At 51.2% G+C, this 13,108-nt stretch overlaps 5 protein-coding genes across 5 annotated transcripts; 1 reads left to right on the plus strand and 4 right to left on the minus strand.

The window, feature by feature from the left end:
* Window positions 1-488: 488 nt before the first annotated feature.
* On the minus strand, window positions 489-2,793 carry EDD37DRAFT_82868 (heterokaryon incompatibility protein-domain-containing protein). Its single transcript, XM_062820319.1, has one exon. It carries the CDS (start codon window positions 2,370-2,372, stop codon window positions 600-602), a length of 1,773 nt encoding a protein of 590 aa, XP_062676004.1. The 5' UTR covers window positions 2,373-2,793; the 3' UTR covers window positions 489-599.
* An 862-nt stretch (window positions 2,794-3,655) lies between these two features.
* On the minus strand, window positions 3,656-5,046 carry EDD37DRAFT_83051 (uncharacterized protein). The gene is made up of 2 exons (XM_062820320.1): window positions 4,776-5,046; window positions 3,656-4,725 (listed from the first exon to the last, which is right to left on the minus strand). Exons 1-2 carry the CDS (start codon window positions 4,873-4,875, stop codon window positions 3,887-3,889), a joined length of 939 nt encoding a protein of 312 aa, XP_062676005.1. The 5' UTR covers window positions 4,876-5,046; the 3' UTR covers window positions 3,656-3,886.
* Window positions 5,047-6,614: 1,568 nt separating this feature from the next.
* On the plus strand, window positions 6,615-7,896 carry EDD37DRAFT_83160 (uncharacterized protein). Its single transcript, XM_062820323.1, has 2 exons — window positions 6,615-7,331; window positions 7,391-7,896. The coding sequence occupies exons 1-2, from the start codon at window positions 6,719-6,721 to the stop codon at window positions 7,747-7,749; spliced, it is 972 nt and encodes a 323-aa protein (XP_062676006.1). The 5' UTR covers window positions 6,615-6,718; the 3' UTR covers window positions 7,750-7,896.
* Window positions 7,805-9,587, minus strand: EDD37DRAFT_604978 (uncharacterized protein; the record flags this gene model as incomplete). The annotated part of the gene is made up of 4 exons (XM_062814784.1): window positions 7,805-8,004; window positions 8,082-8,569; window positions 8,643-9,194; window positions 9,223-9,587. 4 exons carry the CDS (start codon window positions 9,585-9,587, stop codon window positions 7,805-7,807), a joined length of 1,605 nt encoding a protein of 534 aa, XP_062676007.1.
* Window positions 9,588-9,952: 365 nt separating this feature from the next.
* EDD37DRAFT_83100 (uncharacterized protein) lies at window positions 9,953-11,536 on the minus strand. Its single transcript, XM_062820322.1, has 3 exons — window positions 10,936-11,536; window positions 10,794-10,884; window positions 9,953-10,655 (listed from the first exon to the last, which is right to left on the minus strand). Exons 1-3 carry the CDS (start codon window positions 11,136-11,138, stop codon window positions 10,038-10,040), a joined length of 912 nt encoding a protein of 303 aa, XP_062676008.1. The 5' UTR covers window positions 11,139-11,536; the 3' UTR covers window positions 9,953-10,037.
* Window positions 11,537-13,108: the final 1,572 nt, after the last annotated feature.

The following is a 13,108-nucleotide window of genomic DNA, read 5'->3' on the forward strand; positions in this document are numbered from 1 at the left end:
ACATCCCTGGCGAGAGGGAAAGACACGGGGGCAATCATTCCTTTCCGTTGAGAATTACTGATGATTCGGGGACGGAGACATGCGCGCGGAGAGTCGAAAAAGTACTGCTGATCGACATCGTCAAGAACGTAGTCAATGTGTTCGTGCGAGTCCCTTTGCGAGAAAAGACCTGCCATCGTGGTGATAACCCCTTCGGGCATATCAAGCTTCTTTACGTCGGAGATCAAGAGGCCATTTTCGAATGGTCGAGGATGAAATCGCCGAAGCAGATCCCGGATTGTCACTTCCAGTCTTCGGTGGGAAGGGGACCAGGCTTCGACTGTCAACATGGTATGGACGAAGCTTGCTGACTTGGTCTGCAAAGACTGACTGCTCATCAACTCGTCATGCGGTAAGACCGGTGCGCAGGTTGGAATCGAAGCTTCTGGAACTCGTTCTGACGAGCCATGCTGCTGGCCTTTTGGGAAGACTCCGAGTGTGCTGCGGTTTCCAAGAGTTCCAGCATCCAAGAAGGCTTCCACAGCCGGGGATAATTTGCCGCAGGAATCACTGTGAATTGGCGTTAGCCGGCATTGGCAGCTCTCGAGGTCTTTCAAATCCTACCAGACGAACAGTTGGTAACTCCGTCTCCTCAGACGCTGGCGGCATACTGTGCACTCTACATATCTACAGTGATTGCTTAAGACCATGGCCATTGTAAGCTTGATCCGCGGATGGACCTTGATGACCTGCGACCACTTAGTCGTGTCAAGTACCGGACCTTCCATACCACCGATGATCAACCGGTAGTTCTTCTCGATCACGAGTTCAAGCCCAAGGTGATCCTTGAATCGGGCCACGAGATAGTCATGGAATGTCTCGTAGTATTGACAGATGACTTGAGGCACCCGTATTGTTTCGCCCAACGCATCTTCGAGGCACAAACTGTCGTCTGTCATGCTGGACAGTTGAAGTCGTGGCAAGAGGTGTCCTGCTAATGCGCTGGCGAAAAGCATTAGACTCAAAGGAATTGAAACCTGGCTGGGGCGGTCAAAAAGCGCATGGATGACCTTCGTAACGTATGGATCTTGATACACTGCTTTGGCCCCAACGATTAGGGACAAAGCATTCCACACATGATGGTTTGAAATTGACGTTCTCACGGGGCTTCTTTGGGCCAAATCGGGCTGACTCGGATCAGCATTGTAGCTCGCCAAATAATTTGCACAGGCACTTCGAACATATCCACACAAACTTTCGAAGGCTCCAGGAGCCATGGTCTGGGAAGGAACAGAAGTCTGCGCCGTTATGTGTGATTGATGGGCGGTCCCAACATCGACTTCTACATACCGCGTCCTTTTGGGACCACGGACTGCTGTGGAAGTCGAAATGTCGCTAGTCCGCCTCTTGACACCTTTCTGCGCGCAGCTGTATGGTTTTGGCGCTTCCGAAGATAGCACTGTCTTCCGAGTTCGGGAAGATTCCCCTGACGAACTGGCATTCGAACGGCATCCAGCATTGTTGGAGTCATGATCCAGGTCGCACGAAGTTCCAGCTGCCTCAAGGCTTCCGCGAGTGACTGGTGATGTTTCTTGGCTGAGTCTACTGAACGGTGAACATGTGGCATGCTGTGAAGCGCGATTTGAGGACTTTGCGATTTCCTCTCGTAGCCGGACGAACGCATTCTCCCGCCCTTCTCCATAAAGAAGCGACATGAATATCTTGAAAAGTCCCAAAAGGCAGTACGCCTCGTCTTCTGGGTGGCTGGTTTCACGCTGGTCCGCCCAAGACAAACGCTCCTCGACTGCGATTTCCGTCAGGGGTGCACCACGTAGTACTTCGAGAGCTATCCCGGTGACATGGTGGATGTCTTGTTCCAAGGACCTCTTGCTACCGATGTTGTTGCCCTCGAGGGAAAAGAACTCGACTATCACTGGAGCAATAAGCTCTTGTAGGGTCCAGCCTCGTCGGAACCATCTACTTTTCCAAAGGGCGCTTCTGATCGGGTCACTAGTATCTTGGTGACCACCAGTGGGCACAGGTGTTGAGACGTCAGAGAGATAGACGTAGCATCTTGCCGCATTCTGATACCAACGGAACATTGAATTGATCGCTTCCTGGAGCTCGGCACTACTCGACTTGTCAATGCAGCATGTGTCCACCCAGAAGTATTGTAGGCCGTCTCTTCGAGCTTGTTCCCCACAGAACTGAATCTTCAGGTATCCAGCCTTGCTATTGCCTGATCCGTCTCTGAGATCAGTGAAAGTGACCTCATGTTCATCTGGGCCCCACGTATGCGATAGTATTGCGTATCTTGGAAAGTCTGTGGTCCAGTCCTTCCAGTCCCTAGTCAGACTCAGCTTGCCGTCACTGTTAATGTGCAACAGGCGCATTGCGGTAATGGCGTCCCGATGATCTCGACAGTATGCGCCGCGTGATTCCGGATTTCTGTACGTGCATGGTCTGGGAATTGCAGGATGGCTAGAAGAGGCTTCCTCTCTAGCGGACTAAATGATGTGAGAAGATTTCCTTGGGAGACTTTGGAAAGGAAGCTGACATCATGTTCCACTCTCGAGCAGGATGGAATCGACGTCGATGTTCGGGGCGGACTTCTGGTGAACGTGAGAATGTCGAATCTCGTAAGTCCATAAACAGCTGGTCTAACAATGCCGACGCCAACGATTGTAGTCAACGATCAGGCTGAAGTGCGACCCCAGGGCGCAGTGCCAGTCTCCGATGTGGCTGAAGTAGGGTGCTTCGCCGAGATCCAATGGGCTCATCCTCGGCATCGCAAGACATATCCCTCTTGTCCTGAGGACCTCTGCAGGACATTGTACTTATCGCATCTCCGACGCGGAAGAATGAGATAAAATTGGTGCATCGATCAAGAGCCCAAGTTGTATGGCTAGCTCCTGCTCAGCGATGACTGATTTCCCCAGCAAGCAATACTTTCTGTCGACTGTGTCACGAGACCGGCAAGGGCAATGTACAACATATTGGCATGCGATAATGTAGAGTACCGTACGCTGATTTGCCGGCGCCTCACTCAACGAGCTATACCTAGGGCGAATACGACCAGTCTGCTGAAGCGAAAGAGGTTGTAAGTTCTCAACCCAAGAGACAACTTTGCAAATGACCGTGCAGACATTCAGATATTTTGAGCGTACCACCTTGGGGACTAACAGTACGTCACAGCAGACTTTAGAATCTCGGGGCCTAACTTAGATTATACTATTATGCTTTTCCAGCGTCCGGCTAGGCCTACAAGTGCACGTACTAGTAACAAACGTCTACGATCGGTAGAGCTTGATCTCACTTCACACATATCACGTTCCCAGGAATGCCTGGCTGGGACACTATCTACGGGGATGCCGAGATCGGAAACTAGAATCGAAGTCAATGCTCTCGAATCACATTATTTTATCATTACAAGCTACCTGCGCTAATATGGCGCCTGTCGCACTTCAGTGGCTGAAAGGCTGATAGATGGAATTACGTTTCAAAACCAACCTGATATGGTCGACAGCAACGTGCTCAAATGTACAGAGGATGTGTTACACCCCAACGAGGCCCAACAGTAGAACATGGAAGTTGACCTTGCAGCCGGACCACATGATAGTGCAGGGATAGCACAATTCTTCACTCCCTTCAAGCATCGGGCGTATCGTTGGTCCTCGAGCTGCTGCTAACGAGCGTTGTCGAGTCCGTTAATCGCGCCATTCTGTCTAGCACTGCCATCTCGTTCCCGGTAGTCTCCATCTCATGCCCCGGCGGTTCATTGGACGGTAATTCTTTCAGGTTGTTTCTTTCCACCTCTTCATTCGCAGCCAATTCCGCAGGTTTCTTCTCCAGCAACTCCTGCGAACCCTCCGTGCCTGGTAGCTCTTTACGGTCCGGCTTAATATCGTCAGCATGAAGCTGTGCCTTTTCTGTAGGAGTATCCGTATGATCGCTTCGTGCCCGCCTCCTGCGCCGCCTCCAGAAGAGAACCCCCGCGAGAACAATGAAGGACAGTCCTACCACCCCTCCCACCACTCCACCGGCAATGGCACCTATGTGACTTTCGCGTGTAGAAGCCACTCCACCAGGCAGGGAAGAGGTGACTCCACTCGGTTGAAGAGAGGTCACCGCACCTGGCAGAGGGGTACTGGTGACCGTAGTCGAGGGAGCAGTTGTGGCAGCTGGAGCTGCGGTTTGTCAGCCAGCACTTCAAACGGTCGCCTTCCTTACAGCTTGTGCAGTTCACGGCTATCGAGCTATGACTGATCGAATAGTACAAGCACCAGGTGACAGCATATTCGCTCATGGAGATTGACGATGCGTAAGAGGCGGCAGATGCAAGGACTGAGCCGACTGAACTGATGGAGGATTCGGCCGACGATAGAGACCCAAGGGACGACACCGTTGATGCTGAGGAAGCTTGGTAAGTCGTCTGGGACGACGTTGAGGTGGGGGGGACTTGTGTAGTTTCCGGCGTGACTGAGGACGTGTCCTGCGTGGCTGAGGACGTGACCTGCGTGACTGAAGACGTGACCTGCGTGACTGAGGACGTGTCCTGCGACCCTGACCCTGAATTACAGTAGTTTACATACTGTTGCAATTCTGGGAAATCGTCCGTCGTGGAACTGTCCGTGTTAGCAGCAATGCACGATTGAATCGATGCATATCCATCCATGAATGCTGAGCCCGGTGAGCATAGGGCGGTATAGTTGTAGCCTACTGCCTCAGCAAGCACTTGAGCTTCGTCTGCAGAATTCAGCTTGTGTTATTGTGAGAAGCAATCGGAGAAACCGTACCGCAGATGGAGAAGCATGCCGACGGGCAAGTGGCGACAGAATAGTCTCGTTTTGACAGTAGGCTCGCAATCGCAGATGTCGCCAAGTTCATGAGCTTCATCTTGAGGTATCTCAATGTATGCAACCATACCACAATGTAAGAGATTCATAACTTGACAGAATCAGGCTGAGTTGGTTTGAGGCTGGAGCGAGGGCTTCCCATATCTAGGGACCATACCCCGCGCTTGACCAGGGAGCTATAGGCGTCAAGTGCTGTCCGTTTTCATGTTGTTGGTCAGGCTGAGCCGTCACAGCCGATCCATGTCGACTAGTACTTGGGTGCCACCCAAGGTTGGTGAAGAGGCGAAGCTGACCATTGGTCAACTGGAAGGTCAACGTATGCGAATTTAACCGCATTCGAGGTGATTGGCAGAAAGCTGTATGGGACGGCAAATGCGCTTTCATGGTGTATTGCAAGCGAGTGCGCCGCAGAGCGCCCCCTCGGAGCATGCTCACGACTTCATCTTTCATAGCGACAAGAGATAGCACTGTACGCCGGCCCAAAAGTTACCATTCAGCATTCCCTAGTGATTGAACAGTCTGAAAATCAACTTGATTGGGGAAAGCAACCTCATTCGATGAGACTAGATTCGATGTTGCGCCTGATGTTGGAGGTTGCATACTTCCAATGTCCGCGGCCATCAGGCTGCGGCTTCAATCCCAATAAGGCGATTGATAATCAGCCCGTTCTCCAGGAAATGAGGGTGCGCCTCTAGTGTCTTCGCAATTTCCGTGCGATGGTTTGTGTGTTGTCGCTTTTCATCTCGAGGCGACGACTTGATATAAGTGTACAAATTGGCCGCCCGCTCATCAGTGAGTTAATTGAACCACATATTCTCTTCTCGAAAGTTGTGAAAGGCATGAGATACTGCATGCTGATTCAACGGCGGCTTACCACATTGAGAAGATCAACTATGATGCAAATATCGAGTAAGAGAGATTGAGAAAGCCGTCCGGTGAGGGACAATGTTCGAAGCAATTGCAATTATAGCAGATGAAAGAGAGTTTTGTAGGTACAATCAAGGTGCCTCCCGTATCAGCAGCAGATGTTGTCGCCCATATCCTACCTCGCCCAATTCTTCTCCTTTTCGCCCTTATCGACTTGGCCAGGGCGGCCTAAGTAGGGCACGGGCCTAGAACAACCTGATCTAGGCATCCAAGTCGTCAATCACGTGTCAGCTTATGCGACTTTCCAAAAGAACCTCCTCTCCTCCGACCGCCTTTTTGATCTTCCTTTGATCTTTCTCTAAGCGCCCGGAACATCTCTCAAGGTTAGATGCCATCTCCACCACCCACAATTAACGAAGCAATCAGAATGAAGAACGAGGCTTTCCTACACCAGTCTAGATGACCCTACCATTTATATCTGACCACTACCAGATCGCCATGTCCAATCTGGCCATTCCTGCTCCTTACGGCGAGCGCTTACTCGACAAACTCATCCAAATACCCATACCACGGTTATGCACGGAATGCATTGGCGTTGCTAAGAATATCTGGGGTCCTCCTTCTGCGAGCCGCGTTTCAGGGCAGAAAGTGAGAGATAGCCGAACTTTTGTGAGTGGTCGTCTTTATTGGTATGATCGGTAAGTCTTTGCTGGGACCAAAGAAGCCGTTAAGCTTCCGAGATGCAACGGAAGAGGATTCCCCTTACAAATAGGCATATTAATCTCGATGGCCGCACTGAAGGTCTTGAGAGTCTTGGGGGAGTGCTTGTGTGGCCTGATACTGTACCGTTTTTGGCTGATATTGATACTGATGCACCAACCTCTTCCTTCTTGACGTGCAAAGGGATTCGGCTTACACGGCGAATTGGTGACTGATTGTCGCTGCCGCTATCGACCAGTGAGCCACGAGAATCGGCCTGGAGCAAAACGACGACGAAAGCCAGCAAGAACGGCAGGATGTTGCCATCGCGGTGGCGTTTCTTCCTCTCATTATGCCTCACCACTAGCATATACACCCAGCTCGTTGCCTCCCAAACACAGGCTCAACTCGTCGGCTGCGAAACCCTGGGCTGTTCCTCCACAGGCTGCACATTAGGCAACGTAACCAACGCGTTCCTCGGAGCCACAAGCTTCAACGCTAGTCTTCCAACATCAACATCATCATCTCCTACCCAAGTCGAATTGACATGGACTGTCGGCGCCTTAGCACAATCACCACCACAAACCTCAGGTTCGAGCTCGTCAACGAAAGACACACTGTTCACCAAGAACTTCTACCTGGGCTATCCCCCTAGCCTCAACCTCACCACCGACTCCACTGGTGGATGCGCGCTATTTTTCGAAGGCATCGCACGGAGCATACCGCTCAACGGAAGTGAATACGGGAGTATGACGTGCCAGTCAGCGCTGGGTACCCAGTGTACGAGCGATCTTCTCACGCAGGCGGAGGGACTGGTCAACACCAAATCCAACACGGTGTGCGCAGATCTGCAGAGTCATATGCAGGCTAGTCCGCCTTCCAGTTGTTTGGGTGTGGCGACGGTGACTTGGGGGTCTGTCGTTGCGAAAGGTCAGTAAGGCCTGGGAATACAGAAGGCTAACGAGCAATTGCTAAGTATACGTCTACAGATCTCACCAGCCCTCAAGCGATTTCCCAGACAAGTTGTCACCCATCCGTCGCCGGTGCAGGATACGACGTCGCACTGATTGAAACTCAAACCGTCCGATCGGAAGACGTATCGAGCGATCTCGCGCCCTTCTTGTACAGTCTCACTCCCGTCTTGTCCGTGTTCTACTCGGACAGTCAGACAGCTACTACGAAAACATACCTATCGTGTCTGAAAGTCATTGACGCGGCGGCTGGTTCGGTCACGACCACGACGCAGACCAGTGGTGCTCTCGACTTGCCAGTCGGCAGGCTTGTGACAAAGGAATTATTGCCGCTCGCGCTTGGAGTAATACTCACCGGTGTGCTCGGATGGGTGTGAAGATGGTGTATAGGGAAACAATTTCAAAACTCACACGTTCACCGTTTCATTTTGACTATGGGATTTCATTCTGTTCAGCTCCTAATGCTATCAAATACGTCTCTGCACACTTTGGGTCCTGGATACACTCAACATGTGGTGCAATCAGCAGCTCTCGGTCCATGCTGTCTTCGCCTTCAAATGACCTTTGCCCATGCTGTCCCTTAGTCTCCATAGTGCTCGTTTTACGCTTTCCGTGCCAAACAATCATTGGAGCTAAGTTGTCACGTTGTGATCCTCCCTGTGCAGCGCAGCTCAAGACGTCCACTTGATGCCTGTGAATCTTGACACACGTGCAAATCCGTCGATAAACGGCAATACAACCACCAACTTCATCCCTGGCCTAGGGTAGCCATTGACAGTGACTTCAACGTCATTACTTCGAGTAAAGGTGCATTCCATAGCGTCAGGTGGCAAGACCTGGATGTCCCTGGCCTTTGCGTCAACGGGGTCAGTTTGAAGAACAAGGATAGAAATGTCTGCAGAGATCATGCGGGTGCCGGCACGTAGGTCCACAATATCATCCGAGAGCTCCTCCAATAGATCACAGGCGATCTGAACAAGGGATGTAGCAGTCTCGAAACCATTTTCGAACCCCATGTCCAAACGTTTGACGAGCGCTCGATTCACAAGAGTAGTTTGCTCAAGCCGTGGTTTGATAGTCTGATACCATGCCTTCACACCATTCAGGCGCTCACCTGGCCAGTAACTCATGCCCAAAAGTTCGACGATTCGTAGAATGCAGGGCGAAGGATCTTGCAAGAAGTTCTGCACTTTCTTTCTGATCCGGGTTTGCAAGCACGAATAGTGCAGCTTCCAGGAACACCAGTGGCTGAGGAAAGCCTACACCGTACTTCCAATCGAGGTATGTTCGGACAAACGTCGCAATGACCAAATGATTGAGCGCTGCAGGTTCCAACATGGCGGTTTGGAACACGAAATAGGCCATGCTGTTGACGTAAGGGAGACTGAGTTCTTGTGTGGCGTCTGTCATGTCGGAGAGTTCCAGCAACCACTCTTTACAGACTTTTGTCATGACCCCAGCGTGGAGGATAGGATAGCCTTGGAACAAATTCGAAACGGTGCAGATGTCGAAGTCATCGTCAAGAAAATCGCCGCAAGCAATAACTCTCTTGTAATCATTGACCTCGTTGATTCTCTTGCACAGAAGCTCGTGATAGATTTCGGATCCCGCCTTAGCGACATCTCTCTCGATCTTAAGGTCAACCGCTTTCAACCGAGCTTCTCTCAATTCCCACTCGGCGGTCACTTTATCCAGCCGCGTCTGTGTCCGACTTTCAAGAGCGTCGTCGAGTTCGGCACCAAGTCTGCTTACTTCTCTTTCTGCGGCTCCAAGCGACCTACGAGCCTCGTCTCGCTGTCTCACAAGATCGTCAGCTTCCTGCCTGTGTAGCATTTCGTTGTCTCTCGGACTCGTCATGCAAGGCCTGGACGTCGGTGACCTGCTGACGCCATTGTTTCACTTCTTGCAGGGTCTGCACCGAATCCTGTAAATCTCCCAATTCGACTTTCGCCTCTTCGATTTTCTGTTGCACTTTGTCCAGCTTCTCTTTTGTTTTCTCGAGCTCCTTTTGCGATTCTCGACGAGCCGTCTCGAGCTCACCCTCCAATTTTGTGCGGACAGTGTTCGTCTCCAGCCGCGCCTCTTCCAATTGTTGACGTAGATCTTGAGAGGTCTGTATTTCGGTCTCGAGTTGCTTGCTGATAGCCTGTAGTTGATCCTGGGCTGTTGCGCCAGTGGGAGAAGAGGAGCCGAGGCGGTCGCCAAACTCTGCCATTTGTTCTTCCCTGAATTCGAGTCGAGATTCCAGATCAGTCTTTGTGCGTGAAAGATTTTCAAGCCACTCATCCTTCACAGCAAGCTCAAGCACTCTTGCAGCGAGTTGAATCTCAAGTGATGAGGCTCAGGTGCCAAGAGACTTCGATTTCTCTTTGCCACTCAACTGGCTGGTGCACCGCTGCTCCGTAAGAGTTGCACATGGTTGCTTCTTGGCGTTCTCCCTCTTGACTAACCATTGTTCTAAGACTGGGTTGTAAGGGACGACGGTTTACCGCCATCCCGATACCATATTGAGAGTGGTCGGCAAGGACGGTCTCTCATAGTGGGATTGTTTTAGCGTATAGACCATGTCTTATAGGCTGATCGGGGTGCCTCAAGACTTCCCAACAAGCAGTCCCAGCAAGTAAGAATGAATGAGTCCAAAAATTGACCAATTCTGATGGCATGTTCAACCCACTCCAGGCACCGAGTCAGTTGTCAACCACGCCTGGACCCGTTGTTGCAGCATATTGACTGATGCTAATGTTAAATTCGACGGACACTGAAGTCGCTCTTCCACAGGCGCTTCTAGTGGCGCATTCTGAGCTCTCGACATGCAGCCAAGGAGATAGAATTGTGGAAATATGTCGCAAAATCTTTGATCGATGCGTAGGTGTGAGACGTCCAAGAACCGCCAGTCGTAGGCATTGACCAAAGATCTCAGGTCAAGAAAAGCAGGATCGTATGTCATAGCCGGATGAGAGAGAGAGAAACTCCCACTCGTAGATTTTTCAAGCAGATACATGTCCCGAAGTCGAAAGGCAGCCTGCGAAGGTGGCGTCCACTCGGCAGAGTAAGACAGGGTAGGTTCGACGAGCGCATGCTCAAGCAACATCAAGACAAATTGATCAACGTCGACCTCGTTCTGCATTTCGATGAGTTTATCGCGCGCTGCCGGCCAAGGCAGCCAGTCGATGATCCCCGAGTGAGGTTCGGAAAGCTGAAGAGGTGTAGGTCGATAAAGAGGATGGATTTTGTAGTAAGTCGCTTTGCAGGGGAAGTTGCGCCAAAGTTCGAAATTGTAGATGTGTCGGTAAGCAGTCTGCATGCGATAAGTGTTAGAAGATGATATCAAACGCAGGCTGTGATAAGGAGGTTGGAGCAATAGACGAGAAACAGACTTCGTAGGCAAGAGCGAGGGCTTCATTCGGCGGTGACTTACTATAGTCTTGAGAGTATCTTCGCTCGACGGCCATGCTGAACGGATCACCCAGGAGAAGGCGTCGGCCATCATCTTTTCGCGGATTGCTGGAGGTCTGTCAAGGCAGTAAGCATTATGGAGTTGAGGGGCGGAAGCATGTACATACTTCTTTACAAGTTGTGGGAGGACACTGTGTATGATATTTTGAACGGTCAGAATGTGTCCAGAGAGAGGGCTGGCTTCTGGAAAGCTCAGCATATTCCGCTGAATGCCTCCTGCGCCGCCCAAGATCGATTCGGGTTGCCAGGTGAAATAGAGATCATCGACATAGCTTGGAGACAATGCAGTCATGTCAGCATGCGGCGGCATAGCAGTGGCCGGTACCACATCCACGCCATCGCATTCTTGTTCATCCTGACCAGTTGCCCCGTCGTGAACGTGAGGTGAGAGAGATGGGATAGTCGAATTTCGCCATTGATGAGCGTCAACTTGCTGCTGAAGTGATAGGGAGTCAAAGTACGCATGGAACGTGGGTTCGATCGATTGTGATATCGGAATGACATGCCCTGGAGCTCCAGAGGTTGGAACTGCGAGGCCGGTATTGCATTGCCTTTGGTAGGTCGTTGTATTCCTTTCCCTAGCCGTAGTTGGTTGTATTAGGGAAGGCTGATTCTGTGAAGCGTTTCCGGTATTGTCAGGGATTATGTCGCTAATCACGGTCGCAGGCCTGATAGGTCCAGAGCCAAAGCCTGCGATGAAGGTGTGTCAGAGATGATCTTGGTCGGTAGATGAGTGTTTGCGATATATCTAATAGAAGCATACCTTCACTCGGCATACCAATGCTGGCAGCCTGGACCGCTTGATTCCAGATACCCACACGACCCGGTGCCGCAGACGATAGGGAACTGATTCCGCCTGCGCCAGCTTGTTCATGGTCCACTAAGCGAGAGTGTTTCCCTTTGAGCTGACCTCGGACCTGCGACTTCAGATTCTCATTCGCCGCTTGTAGTTGTTGGATGTCATGTCGCGCTTTTCGTAGAGCATCTCGTAAGTCTACAGATTCGGTCTCCAGTTGTTTGGTGCGACTCTCGCTCTGCTCCAGAGCATCGGTCAGGCGATCGAGCGTATCGACTTGCCTTTGGCGCCATCGTTTCTGGTTCTCACAATTCTGTTTACGTCGCTTGACCGGATCGGTCGTAGGCATATCGTATCATGGACGTAGTTTTTGTCTAAGTCAAGAGACTCCTGTCTCAAGCCGTGTGCAACAAAGAAACTATCGTGACCACCGTTTCCACTTGAAGTCTTTAGTAAGACTCTTATCAAAGATCAGGACGATCAACAATTTCGAGCCCAACGTCGCATTTCTGGCCAACTCCACCCCCGAAGCTTGTTCTGCAGTAGCCTGAATATTGGAAGATAGATTCCGTGAAGGATTCGCCAGAACGTGGGGTACGGAACAGTCTCGGCTCTTGCATCTTAAGCTCCCGGACGATGACTCCAACCACTAGTGATACAGCAATTATACTCAAAGTCAAAGCTGAACCTCTTGGACTTCGGTTGCTCGATGTTTTAAAAACTTAGTGACAGCGTGGGTGTGTGGCTGTGGCAAGCGCTCAAATCAGGCCACAATGATGGTCTGGGCGTTCTCGGTGGAGCGGGACCGAGGGGTTATGTGATGCTGCAGGACTGAATTACTCTTTTTATGCAGCCTTACATGGGAAAAACCCCTCCCCAGTGGCTTATACGCATGGTGGCCAATTGCAAAGCACCCTCGGGCAACGGTGCCACATAGATCTGAGCAGGGGCGTCGATCCCTTAATTAGGCGAATATGGAGATGAGTCCCTCGTGTATTATGTAAGGACACGGTCCGGGGGCGAATCGTGTGCAATAGATAATACAAGGTCATCAGCACCCGAAGACGCAAGTCCATACATATTCAGGTGAAAACTTCGAAGAAGACAGACGATTCGATCGGATCAAATAAGCTCAAACGCTTTTATGAATCTGGTCGCAGGGGTTGAACCTTGGCCTGTCAACTCTGCATTTATAATCCCGCCTGGGCTCTGACCAGGTTCTTACGTGGCGGGGCGGAAACCTCCCGTCTGAAAACATACCATTCAAGGCAGCGCTGTTGTCATGTCATGTTATCATCCGGACTTTTGCAAACTCTATGCCAATCTTCAATGACTGTCTCCCTGTCGTCGACGCGTGCTGCCACCCCACTGCTGCGCCAGCCTTCGAAAGTGGAGGTAAGACGATCCCGCAGGAATCAAAACAATGAAGCCAGCAACATGGGGATCATAGGCTGCTGCTAGACAGAACCTGCCATCCGGAGGGT

This window comes from Exophiala viscosa (genome assembly GCF_022695815.1).
Source record: "Exophiala viscosa unplaced genomic scaffold EDD37scaffold_1, whole genome shotgun sequence".
In the NCBI taxonomy this organism is placed as follows: domain Eukaryota; kingdom Fungi; phylum Ascomycota; class Eurotiomycetes; order Chaetothyriales; family Herpotrichiellaceae; genus Exophiala; species Exophiala viscosa.

Excerpts from the sequence above, each read along its gene's own strand:
- EDD37DRAFT_83100 (XM_062820322.1), bottom strand. The coding sequence starts at position 11,138 with ATGCCGCCGCATGCTGACATGACTGCATTGTCTCCAAGCTATGTCGAT. Across the intron at positions 10,885-10,935 it reads CTCCCACAACTTGTAAAGAA|ACCTCCAGCAATCCGCGAAA; the intron begins GTATGTACATGC and ends CTGCCTTGACAG. Across the intron at positions 10,656-10,793 it reads GCGAAGATACTCTCAAGACT|ATCTACAATTTCGAACTTTG; the intron begins ATAGTAAGTCAC and ends GCTTACCGACAC.
- EDD37DRAFT_83160 (XM_062820323.1), top strand. The coding sequence starts at position 6,719 with ATGTTGCCATCGCGGTGGCGTTTCTTCCTCTCATTATGCCTCACCACT. Across the intron at positions 7,332-7,390 it reads GGGGTCTGTCGTTGCGAAAG|ATCTCACCAGCCCTCAAGCG; the intron begins GTCAGTAAGGCC and ends ATACGTCTACAG.
- EDD37DRAFT_82868 (XM_062820319.1), bottom strand. The coding sequence starts at position 2,372 with ATGCGCCTGTTGCACATTAACAGTGACGGCAAGCTGAGTCTGACTAGG.
- EDD37DRAFT_83051 (XM_062820320.1), bottom strand. The coding sequence starts at position 4,875 with ATGAAGCTCATGAACTTGGCGACATCTGCGATTGCGAGCCTACTGTCA. Across the intron at positions 4,726-4,775 it reads GGCATGCTTCTCCATCTGCG|ACGAAGCTCAAGTGCTTGCT; the intron begins GTACGGTTTCTC and ends TGAATTCTGCAG.